The 12,830-nt window shown below is 39.1% G+C and overlaps 1 protein-coding gene across 6 annotated transcripts in view; it reads left to right on the top strand.

The window, feature by feature from the left end:
- LOC124133353 (glutamine--fructose-6-phosphate aminotransferase [isomerizing] 2-like) overlaps window positions 1-12,830 on the top strand; it is a 74,374-nt gene that overhangs the window by 12,753 nt on the left and 48,791 nt on the right. For 2 of the 6 annotated variants that reach the window (XM_048400851.1, XM_048400848.1), the window contains exons 1-4: window positions 1,008-1,133; window positions 3,443-3,550; window positions 8,023-8,121; window positions 9,277-9,402. In XM_048400851.1, the coding sequence (XP_048256808.1) occupies window positions 1,106-1,133; window positions 3,443-3,550; window positions 8,023-8,121; window positions 9,277-9,402 (361 nt within the window). In that variant the 5' untranslated portion in view covers window positions 1,008-1,105. Of the gene's footprint in view, window positions 1-1,006; window positions 1,134-3,442; window positions 3,551-8,022; window positions 8,122-9,276; window positions 9,403-12,830 lie in introns of those variants that run through there. The other 4 variants (XM_048400853.1, XM_048400852.1, XM_048400849.1 and 1 more) reach the window with 3 other exon arrangements.

Raw genomic sequence — 12,830 nt, 5'->3', positions numbered from 1 at the left:
GCTTTCACTTGCAACCCAGGAGACCCAGGTCGATTCTTGACATGGGTACAATGTGTGAAGCCCATTTCTGGTGTCCCCCGCCGTGATATTGCTGGAATATTGCTTAAAGCGGCGTAAAGCCATACTCATTCACTTAGGTCCAAGATACATGGGGTACAAGGTAACAAACAAACAAAAAACACATGATAGGAGACTGACACAGGCTGGCATGTAAGGTGTCCGGAAAAAGGGAGGGGTGCACTCTCATTTCCTCTTGGCTACGAACCTCCTTCCCAGCGCGTGACACCTTCGTTACACTCTCTGGCACAGCCTTTACAAGAATCTTGAAATTTGCCCTCTAACCCCAAATGTAGTAACGTTTCTACTTTTGTTTATGTCTTTGAGGGGGCACAGGTGGCCCAGTGGTCTAAGGCGCCACAAATCACTGTGCGTAGTTGCATTCCTTGGGCACACCAGAAAGCTATGATTGTGGGTTTGAGTCTCGGTCTGCCCCAATTAGGTTTCTAGGTTTGTCAGCACCATACCCATGCTCGTGGGTTTCGCCAAAGTGGTAAACGTCTAAGACCTACTATAATATATATAGTAGGTGGAAGATATGGGATATGGGATATCCTGTTTTACCTTATTTGTACAATGTCCCTCATTCAGTCTCTAAGGATCTATACCGAAATATCGCTTTTTACAGTATTAAAGAAGTTATTATCCATAAAATTGTGTCTACCTAGTATAGAGAGCTCCACGACACTGGATGTCACTGTGAGGAGCTCGCTTGGCTTCCCCACCGTCCCACTGCTAATCTATCTGTTAGCATAACAATTACGGTATTCAGTCAAGGGCATGGCAATGTCTAGTGATCCCATGCCATACCGGGAAGAACATTGAAGCGAGACTGTTACACAATGTGAATGATAAGTTCTTTACACAATGCCTAAGTTACGAACATATATTGCCTTTCAGTATAATCTTGCACCAGGATGCAATGACGCACCAGTGGAAAAACAGTCCACAGAGACCCTGTGTAAGAATAATTTCACTTTGTGAGACCAGTTTCACAAGAGATAGTTTGCAGGATTAGCGTGTAAAGTTTGGAAATCACGTGCAGCCTATGGTGATGAAAATGAAGACACTCTGTGGTAACACTTGACTGATTAGTTTTAATGTACATAATTCTCTATATATTTCTAGGGTTCAGGTTTCGTTTGGCGATGAATATATAAACTTGTGATGTTATAATAGGTATGAAGACAGTTGTCCGTTTAGTTTTTGTTTCACTGTGGTTTTCCAATAGTTTAAGGAATGTCATTATCAGATAATGTTTAAGTATCTGTAAAAAATGTTTATAGTTTGAAAGAGGTGACTAAGTGAAGATGACAGCTATCTTTGAACATAGTGTCACAGCAGAGAGATAGTCAAAATGTCCCTTTGGGCAGGTGCATGACACAAAGACGTTCTCACCCACGGGTCTTTTCTGTGTCAAGTATAACACAAGTCGATAAAGTTTAAAACTATGTGATTTAGGCACAAACAGATATTGTTCTGGAGTGAAAGGTCTGATTTTTGTGACATCGGATTTAATGGAACTACATTGCAGTACAGGGAAAATAGTGACATGGTGGACGTGGCTCTTTGAACTTAGAATCATGAGATTAGAGTATTAAAGAACACCTGATTCTTTCATATAAATAACGTTCATTTATCATGCCATAGTCTGGTATAGTATAATATAGTATAGTACTACCCTTGAGTACTATATATCTGACTTGGTGTGTGTGACGTGCTTTAACAAAATTAACATATAGTAAGTGGACAGCAGTTTAAAAAATCTGCATTTCTCATTTTTCCAAAATTTAAGTAAACTCTATTGCAGTGCAGGGAAAATAGCGACATGACTTTGAACGTGCATAGAATCATGAGATTAGAGTACTTTGTTGCATAAAACAGCCTCCTATGAAGGTCGTAAATGCCCCAAACCCTAGATCAGCTTACTTTAGAATGTACAAGGCTAATGTTCTGCTACTTAAAGTTTATGTATTCTTTCTGTGGCTATAACTTCCTTACCAATGTAACATGATTACGGCCTCCGTGGTCTTGTGGTAGAACGTCCGCCCCGAGAGTGGTAAGTTCGGGGTTTGATCCCCGGGTGCGTCATACCAAAAGGTGTTAAAAGATGGTACTTGTTGTTACCCTGTCTGGCGCTCAGCATTAAGGGGCTAAAACAAGAATTGGTAAGCTCAGAGTCAGTATACTGTGTCTGAGTGGGGTATTCATGTTAAACTGTGGAATGGTATGTCAGTGTCCTTGCACAATAAATCGGCATCAATCCGGACTAGTACAAGCAGCCACACACATATATGTGCAATAATCTTGGATGCGATGTTAAACCCCAAATCACTTCACCTCACCATGGTTACAGCCTGTGACTTTAGCCACTTGTAAGAAACATTTCAGTCGAATACTAGTTCATATATCAGTTTGTATATTACAACAAAAATATTTTGATAATAATGCCAACATAAAAGTTTAGTCTGTAAGACTCAACATGTTTTGGCCCAGACTGTAGTCTAGGTATTGCGCCAGATATGTTTTCGCCTTGAAGGTAACCTTCTCTGCATTAGTGTCTAGACAACTTCCTCATTCCTTAGTATAAGAATTAATTATAATCAGTTGACTGGACATTAGGTTTTGTTGTGCACGTTTACAGCAGCACGGTAATCTATTTCAGGGTGGTAATGCTTAACAGTAATGATAAAGAGCTGCATCTGTCCAAGATCATATACTTTACTTCCTTCATGCAAAATCAATTAAGTCTGTTCAGCAACACTGGTATTCTCTCCTTTAGCCTTGTAGACTACTCAATGGGGGAACAGCTGATTCTTTCATATAAATATAGTTAATCTATCATGCCATAGTCTGGTATACTTTTGTACTACAGTAAAATCAAAGAATCAGGTGTTCCCTAACTTCTTTTGAGTACTGTATATCTGACTGTATATTGGCAGGTGCTCAGTTTGTTAATAAAAACAGATGTAGTATTTGTGAACATCTGCAAAATGTTGACTGGTTAGATTACAAGCTTGACTTTGGGCTTCTGTATTGCTTACGTTGGATTAGTGTAAGATATTGAAATGTGCAGAGATGCAATATGTAACGAATTGTGTATTTAATTTCCCATATGGATCATACAATCCCTGAACTTACCGTTAGGTAAATAGTTTCTGTGTTAGTCTCGTTAATGAGGCTTTCTGAAGTAAAAAGTATTTGAATTAAATGTTACTGTTAAAAACGTTCCATTTGGGGATTTCAGAAGTGAAGATTTCTTTGAAATTGAGCTGATGGTATAGTGTGGGTTTTGAAGTTAAAAAGATGAATATTTTTAAGCAAAGCAAGTAACTGTTGGCAACTCCGAACTGTCTCTAACAAGCTGACGTTTGTTTTATTCCAGGTATCTTTGCATATTTGAACTATTTAGTGCCGAGCACTAGACGTGAGATTCTGGACATCCTCATCAACGGCCTAAAACGTCTGGAATACAGAGGATACGACTCAGCAGGTGGGTGACTTGTTTACTTTTCCTCTGTTTCCCACGTTTTGTTTGTTTCCTAGTGACATTAAACAGTTTTGAAACGACCAGTCGGGGGACCCTACCAGACAATGCGGGTTCCTCTGAGGACATGGTCAAAAGTGCAGATGGACTTCACATTTGTCCCTGTAACTGTTTAAAGCATGTATATGAGATCAAAGACGACAACAGGCTCCCTAACGATTATTTAGTTTTATCCATGAACTTTCAAATTCTGAGTAAGTGTGTAATTTCATCTTGGAGATATGGTTATTAAGTGACATTTTAGAAGCTGTAGCTTCAACTAGGACAGAGGATGTTTATGGATTTCATTTTTTTAATTTTTCGGCACTTTTCTTTGGAAGATTGAAGAAACTGAAATCCATGTTAACTTCGTCTTCGTGTTGAGGAAAGGTATAATGGTTACCATGGTTACTCATCCATAGTGTAGTGCTTCAGATTCACAGGGGTCCGGTCATTGACCCTCAGAGAGACAAATAGCCCATCATTGTAAGGAAGCTAAGCCACCTAGCTCTATATGTTCCTTGATCCTTATCAGTCTGGAACTTCCACATTACAATTGTCTTCAACATTAACTCTGTTAATAATAATAATAATTATAATATCAACAACAACAATAATAACAACAATACAGGCCTATTATTAGCAGACATGTTTTCCACAATCAGCTATTATTTATTTTTGTGTCTACATATGTGTAGCAATAGAATTTAGTCACAAGATATTTTTCAAGGTAGTCTGCCCTAATTGTCGATGGACGTAAAAAATCTTCAGCTTAAGGTTCAAATAACATCAAAAATGCCGTACACAATACACTGGTGCACGTGAAGTGGTATCTGGCTTAGTTCTAACCCTTTGGGTAATATAGCTGGATGTTACGTGTCAATCAGATCCATTGGAGCTGGTTCCAATATGTTATACATGTACGTGAAATTATTAACTGAGTCTTCACTTGTTTCATCATAGGTTTTCGAACATCATACGTTTATGGTTATTGCGATTACTCACGCTAAAACCGTGAGTGTAGCATCACACAGATATTGTAACTACTCAGATGATGGCTTGTTTACAAGAGAAAGTTGTCTTTTATATGTGAATGAGATGATTTACAGTTGTTCATGTGATAAGAGAGAAATGTTTCTTAAGTGTCCGAAAACCCATAACACGGGGATATAATATGCAAAAGTTGCACCAGGTTGTCTCCCACTTAAATTATCAAAGTACCTGTATAGTCGTGAGTTTCATGAAAGTATGTCTATGACCTGCATCAGTCTTGCTGTGCTGTCCTCCCACATCAAGATGACAAGATGTCTGAAGTGAAACTCAGGGCATTGTCAAACTCCATGTCACTCGCTCACCCAGTCTGTCATGGTGGAAACTATGAAATGTTAACCTGGTAGATAGGCAGTGATAAATAATCTTCCAAGTATTTTATTCCCAAAGTGTTAGCTTGACTTTGACTGTTGTTAATCTGTGAATTGAACTTGATTGGACTCCCCTTGTATTTTTTCTAGAAGTGGTGAAAAACATTCACTCATTCAACCTGATTATTGTGACTTCATGGTTAACCAGTGTACTGCAATTTGCTTTTCAAACGATATGGAATGCAATATTTTTCAGTGTTCAAATATTTTGGGTGAAAATTAATATGTAACAAGTTTTGAATTTATTTTATCGTTAAACCTACAATCTACACAGAAATTCATTCTCAAGTGATGTTTCCCTTTGAAATGAATTGCGAAAACGCAGAACTATTTTTCTCTCGCCTTGTTATCTCCACTGTATCCATGACTACAAAATGGCGGCGACTGACCATTTTGAGTAATATTTACTCCACTATGCACGAAACAGGATCTGCATGTACAATCAGTGTCAATCATTGTCAAACACTTTTACACCCAATATATCATAACAATCATATAATATGATAATACAGATACCTGTTTTGCAATATATCGCAATACAATTTGTTTGCAAGTACAAAGTCCTACTGATTATGTTAAAATATTACTTTGACAGATTTTGTCCTACCATGTCTGGAGGCACATTTTACAATGAAATGTAGATTTATGCAGGAGAGAACTCTGTTTACGATACAGGTGTCATATTGATCATCAATGCACAGCTTGTAAGGCATGTATGTTTTAGGCAGCACTGGAAGGCAAATGATTTCTTAAATTGTACTCGATATATATTCTTAACTATGTTTGTACTGTGAAACAGCTCATGGCAGTGCTTGGTGGAGATGAAAGAGAACACGTAGTGATTTACACGTCATGAAGGATTGTGACTTGAGTTAATTTGCTTTGATTCATTTTTTAAGATTTCTGTAATATTTTTGTCCATATTCATGGGCCAACGGATAAATTATCCATGAAAATCATTGTTCAGGGCTCAGAAAAATGGTTCTACAGTGGTTTAGGGAGCCCATATTGTTTGGAAATTGAGGGTTATTTTCATGTGATGATATGATACACAATACGTTTAACTTATTTTGTGTATCGCTACAGGATGATACACTTGCTAAAATTAATTAATACTTACTTGATACTACTGATTTAATGTCCCCAATGTTTCTGTCAGTCACATATCGATCAGTCAGACTCGATTATTTACAGACCATAGCTGGAATATTACTGAGTGCGGCGTTAAACGACTAACAAGCAATGTAAATGTAATATCGGAGTGATCCATACACTGAGTAGTAATTCTAGACATCCTGTGAAGCAGTGGAACAGTGCACTATAAATATGGATCTGTATTCTTATTGTATGAAAGGTGCTTAGGCAAGACTGTCACTCACAATGACTATAATGCTCATCATCAGGCAACAGTGCTTATTTAAAGTTCTGTATGACCCTGAGCGATACGGCCAGATATTAGGGAAACAAAAGGCCCTATTATTTCCATGTATATTGGGTTACTTGATGGTTAAATGTTCAGCTGCTACAGTAGCACTATTGCAAGCATCATAAAGTCACTCTGTCACTGATGAGGTATCAGCTTAGGAACAGTTAAATGCCTTGTGCTGTGAAGTGTGGCGACAGTGAGCTATGGAGCAAGAGATTTTCCTGTTTTGTCAACAGACAGATGTGATTTTTATTACCTGTGTACTTTAGAAATAGAAGCCTTTAGTTAAATTTGGCAAACAAAAACATGTTTGACGAGATGCTGAGACTGTGATACACTTCTTTACTAATTTTTAATATTCCCTCTTTAGGTATTTCAGTACACAAATATAATGTGACAACTAGTGAACAGATACAACATCTAGCAAGTGCACAAATATAATATATAACTAGTGAACAGCTATAATATACAAACAACTAGTGTACAAATATAATTTAGCTAGTGTATAACTAGTGCACAAATATAATATAACAACTAGTGAACAAATATAATGTATAACTAGTGAACACATCTATGACAACTAGTGAACAGATATAATATATAACAACTAGTGAACAGATATAATATATAACAACTGAACAAATATAATTTAACAACTAGTGCACGAATATAAAATATTACAACTAGTGAACAAATATAATATAACAACTAGTGAACAGAAAATAACATTTAACAACTAGTGCACAAATATAATATATAACAACTAGTGCACAAATATAATATATAACAGCTAGTGAGCAGATATAATATATAACTACTAATGAACAAATATGATATAACAACTAGTGAACAGATATAACACTTAACAACTAGTGTACAGAATGTGTCACCTGACTGGTTTGCCTGGCCCAGGAATTTTTTGTCAAAGGCCACAATGTCCACCGTGGCCCAATTTTACAATTGTTTGCTGTAATATTCAGCAGCTGTTACATCACAATATGTGTTGTATCATCAGATGTATCAGAGGGCTCTTGTATCATGAAAAGTATCATCTGGCATTGTGACGTGACACAAGTCTTATATCACCATGTGACCTAAGGGTAGAGTAGGTCTTCAGCAACACATGCTTGCTGTAAAAGTTGACTGTACTTGTCATAAGAGACGACTAACTGGATCGGGTGGTCAAGCTCGCTGACTTGGTTGATGCATGTCATCGATCCCAATTGCGTGGATCGATGCTCATGATGTCAATCACTGGATTGTCTGGCCCAGAGTCCCTTATTTACAGACTGCCTTTATATAGCTGGGATATTGCTGAGTGCAGCGTCAATTCAACAAACAACCAAACAAATATATCACCTTGTGCTTCGACGCCTGTGTCAAACTGACACAACCTGTATATGGAGGGGGAATTGACCAAGGGCGTAAATGAAACCGAGACTGACATTAAATAACAAATAAAATGACATTTGACAGTTTAGAATTTGAAAGACCCTAAGAAGGGACATCTATGTCATGTTACACTTAGGATGAATGAGTAGCTTGTCTGTATCCCCATTATATCTAGTACTAACAGCGGTTTGTGTTTCTAGGTGTTGCATTTGAGGGCAGCAATGTTGATAGCAAAGAATGTTTCATCAAGGTCATCAGACAGATTGGCAAGGTCAACATGCTGGAAGAGGCAGTACGAAGTAAGTATTTCATGACATTGCACATAGAGTATCCCAGGTTTGCATGTCGAGATCTGTGGAGCTCCATGTAGAATATACCAGGGTTGCATGTCGAGATCCACTGAGTCCCATGTAGAATATACCAGGGTTGCATGTCGAGATCCGCTGAGTCCCATGTAGAATATCCCAGGGTTCCATGTCGAGATCCGCTGAGTCCCATGTAGAATATCCCAGGGTTCCATGTCGAGATCCGCTGAGTCCCATGTAGAATATCCCAGGGTTCCATGTCGAGATCCGCTGAGTCCCATGTAGAATATCCCAGGGTTCCATGTCGAGATCCGCTGAGTCCCATGTAGAATATCCCAGGGTTGCATGTCGAGATCCGCGGAGTCCATGTAGAATATACCAGGGTTGCATGTCGAGATCCGCGGAGTCCATGTAGAATATACCAGGGTTGCATGTCTAGATCCGCGGAGTCCATGTAGAATATCCCAGGGTTCCATGTCGAGATCCGCGGAGTCCATGTAGAATATCCCAGGGTTCCATGTCGAGATCCGCGGAGTCCCATGTAGAATATCCCAGGGTTCCATGTCTAGATCCGCGGAGTACATGTAGAATATACAGGGTTGCATGTCGAGATCCACTGAGTCCCATGTAGAATATCCAAGGGTTGCATGTCGAGATCCGCGGAGTCCCATGTAGAATATACCAGGGTTGTATGTCGAGATCCACTGAGTCCCATGTAGAATATCCCAGGGTTGCATGTCTAGATCCGCGGAGTACATGTAGAATATACCAGGGTTGCAACTCGAGGTTCATTCCATTCCCATCAAAGGATCCTATGAAAAACAATCCCAGGGGTTTTGTGTATAATATCCCAGGGTTCCATATTGCAAATCCCAAGGTCAGCGATCTGCTCTTGGTACTAAGTAATAAGATGTTGAAAATTTCAGATCATGGTATGAACATGTTGACATGAAATTGATGGAATATATATATATATATATTACTGTTTTATCAGATAGTCACTCTGTTTGTGAGCATTTCCAATGACTTAACGTTTTATTCATCAGTTCTATGCCGATCAGTTTGTTTCCCTGATATTCTATTGATTGGCTACCAAGTAGCCATCTGTTGTCTCCACCAAAGATACCATATATGTCTCCTGTGTTTCAGCTGCACAGGACGTGAACTTCGAAAAGCCCTACAATGTCCATGTCGGCATTGCACACACACGTTGGGCCACTCACGGAGAACCCAGCACCCGCAACAGCCACCCACAGAGGTCAGATCCTGACAATGGTGAGTTAACATTTTTGATAGAAAAATGGCAATGCTTCCGAGAAATGAGTGTTCAAAGTTAAGCATTAACGTTCTTGTCATTTCCCAAATGTTGTTTATTGGGTCCCTAAATCAGAATACTAGAACAGAAAACCTCATGAAGTCAGGACCCCAGCTCTGTTCTACCATTCTTTGGCATGGTACTGATTATCTCCCCTTTTGCAGCAGGTGTGAAGGTCCAACTTTTTTAATGCATGGCACATTTTCATCATTGATCGGTTTATTAACTTGCTGCATTTCCTCGACAAATTGAAAGGGAAATGTTTAGAGGACCTTAGTGGCTTGGACTATTGGAGTATTGCTGACTGGCACTGTGATATAGTTGGAATATTGCTGACAATGCTATGAGACCACTCATTCACAAAGACCACAATAAATATGTTTGTAATCCTAAAGCCTTCTGCTTCACCTCATTATGCACAAGTTGATTGCGTTCCACTCAATTTTCAGTTGTAATCCTCTTTATTTGTAACAAGAAGAAAAATATTTTTCCCTCCACATTGTCCCGAAAAGAAAGAAAGAATATACATAATACATTTATAGCAGCATAGGCCTCTTGCTGTTGTAGTGATTTTATTCCTAACCTACATATGAATACTAGTTTCCTTGTGCTTATATATGTGTGGATTTATTGCTGGCAATAACTTCTATAGCCTCAGGGTTGGAAAATGTTCATTGCCCTCTGACAAGTACACTGTCAATTGTCAGCATGTCTGAAGTAGATACAACTTGTACCAAATATGTCATTGAATGTGTCTTTGGGAAGGTCCTGAAAGGCGTTTTGAAATCATGGCCAGAGTAACATAAAGAACATGCTAAATGAGACGTGTTCTCTTAAAATACTGGTGAAAGGTGTATTTCAGTGTATTATTTAGTTTATTATTTAGTTTATTATTTAGTTTATTATCTGTGACCACCATGGGGTATTACAGAGTTTCCATGAACATTAAAGGAGGCAGAATTCAACACTGGTACACTGGTACATGCTGACACTGTTGGTCACCGGTTTACTTGTCAATAGAGGGGCGGTCGGATAGCCTAGTGGTTAAAGCGTTTGCTCGTCACGCCGAAGACCAGGGTTCGATTCCCGACATGGGTACAATGTGTGAAGCCCATTTCTGGTGTCCCCCGCCGTGATAATGCTGGGATATTGCTAAAAGCGGCGTAAAACCATACTCAGTGAGTCAGTCAGTCAATAGATCTCATGACCTTGGACTCTGTATATCAGGTGGCACAGCGGGTAAGGGTTCCTTGTCACACCTAAGATCCATGTTTGATTCCCCAGAGCATATGTCCACTGTTGTCATACTGCGGGGATTTTGAACAGAAGAGTCACACACAAGGTGGAGATAGTTCGGACACACTATTGGTCACATCCAACAAATCCATACCTCATGTGCAGCTCCCCTGGTTTAGGTCTTCTGTTAGCAAATAGTTCAAACTTTCAATCGTCTTTGACTCATGGACTAGTGGGCGTGTCTATCTATGCACGCCTCAGTCATTCACCATGAAACTCTCTCTCAAGGAAACATGTCTACATCTGGGAAGTACACAAGTATTACAAAAGTACACATCTAGGACAAACTTAAGACGTGGACAATTGCGTGTGTCCTAGAAGAAGTTGACGGTATTGTTTGTTTATGGTATTGCTGTGTTTAGCAGACTGGAGCCTGCATACCTGTGTACAGTGTCTGATATATTCAGTAAACAGGTATTTGACTAAGACTCATCTACCACCTGCAATAGTATCACATTTCACCAGGTCGTCATACAACACTGACGAGTCCATGCCCTAGGTACACCTTGACATGAAAGCCTTTCTAAGTTTGCACGATTTTGTCTTTTGTATAAGATCAATACAAGTCAATGTAACTGAACGTTATTAGTTGGAAAAGGGTGCAGAAAGGCATCCTTTTATGATTTATTTTTCCTACAGTTTCCTGGTAGAATAGGTCTTCAGCAACCCATGCTTGCCGTTACAGGTGACTATGCTTGTCGTTAGAGGCGACTAATGGGATAGGGTGGTCAGGCTCACTGACTTGGTTGATGCATGTCATCGTACCCCAATTGTGTTGATTGATGCTCATGACGTCAAACACTGGATTGTCTGGTCAAGACTCGATTATTTACAGACCGCCGTCATAAAGCTGAAATATTGCAGAGTGTGGTGTTAAACAACAAACAAACTAACTTTCGGATAGTTATCCTGCCTGTTTGTAAAACCTGGCGTTATCAGTTTAGGTTACGTGTGCTACTATTGTATTTACCGTATTCGACGTAATAAGCGCTAAGGGTGCTCTCAAAATTAAAAATAGGGGTCTCATATTAGAATATTATTTTCGGGAAAAAAAACGAGTTGAAAGATAAATTTTGTGGTTTATACTGACAGCCTGAAATGTTTATGTACGACAGATATATTTTTCTAGAATTTAATTGCCCATAATTAAGGGTACATATAACACACGAGTGCGTATTGTAAGCGAATAAATAAGTCTTGTGAACATTGATCAATAGGAAGGGGTGCTAATTAGGATTGTTCACTAGCCAATATATTAGCAAATACCGCTTATTAGAGCGGGACGCTTATTACGTCGAATACGGTAAATGTAGTGACCCCTTACATCTTCAGCTCTTAACATGAGTGTTGTGACAACATCTGCCGACTTTCATGCTTAATGTTTGACAACTGAATAACATGTTGTTGACAGCTGAGTGTAAGATAAATGTAATTCTGATCTATTAAGGATGACAGCAAAATGTAAAGCAAAAAAAATATAATCTATTTTCTTCTTTTATGATGGTTAAACGTGGTTTTTTGTACAGACTTCACGAGGCAGTGGTTATAGTGTTTGATCATTGCACATGAATGTTGAGTTTGATTCCCAACTTGGTACAATGTGTGATGTACCCCTGTGATATTGCTTAAAAATTGCAGGAAGCGGCTTAAAACCATACTCACTCAAAACATGAATTCACAATACAATGGTTGTATGATCATGATCGTTGCATAACATGACAGCTAGGTGAATTACCATTGGCCCAAGTTGGAGTACTCGAAAACAGGGGTAGAATAGGTCTTCAGCAACCCATGCTTGCTGTAAAAGGTGACGATGCTTGTCGTAAGAGAGGACTAACGGGATCGGGTGGTCACAGGCTGACTGACTTGGTTGATGCATGTCATCGTACCCCAATTGTGTGGATTGATGCTCATGACGTCAATCACTTGATTGTCTGGTCCCGACTAGATTATTTACTGACCGCCGTCATATGGCTGGAATACTGTTGAGTGTGGCGTTAAACAACACCCCAATAATAACTTGATAACTTGCCCTCTGTTACACTTGTCTGGTCCAGACTTGATTATTTACAGACTGCGTCATATGGCTGGA

Source organism: Haliotis rufescens, unplaced genomic scaffold (genome assembly GCF_023055435.1).
Source record: "Haliotis rufescens isolate VD_foot unplaced genomic scaffold, xgHalRufe1.0.p SCAF_20, whole genome shotgun sequence".
Taxonomy (NCBI): Eukaryota; Metazoa; Mollusca; class Gastropoda; order Lepetellida; family Haliotidae; genus Haliotis; species Haliotis rufescens.
This window is presented reverse-complemented; position numbering and strand designations above follow the sequence as displayed.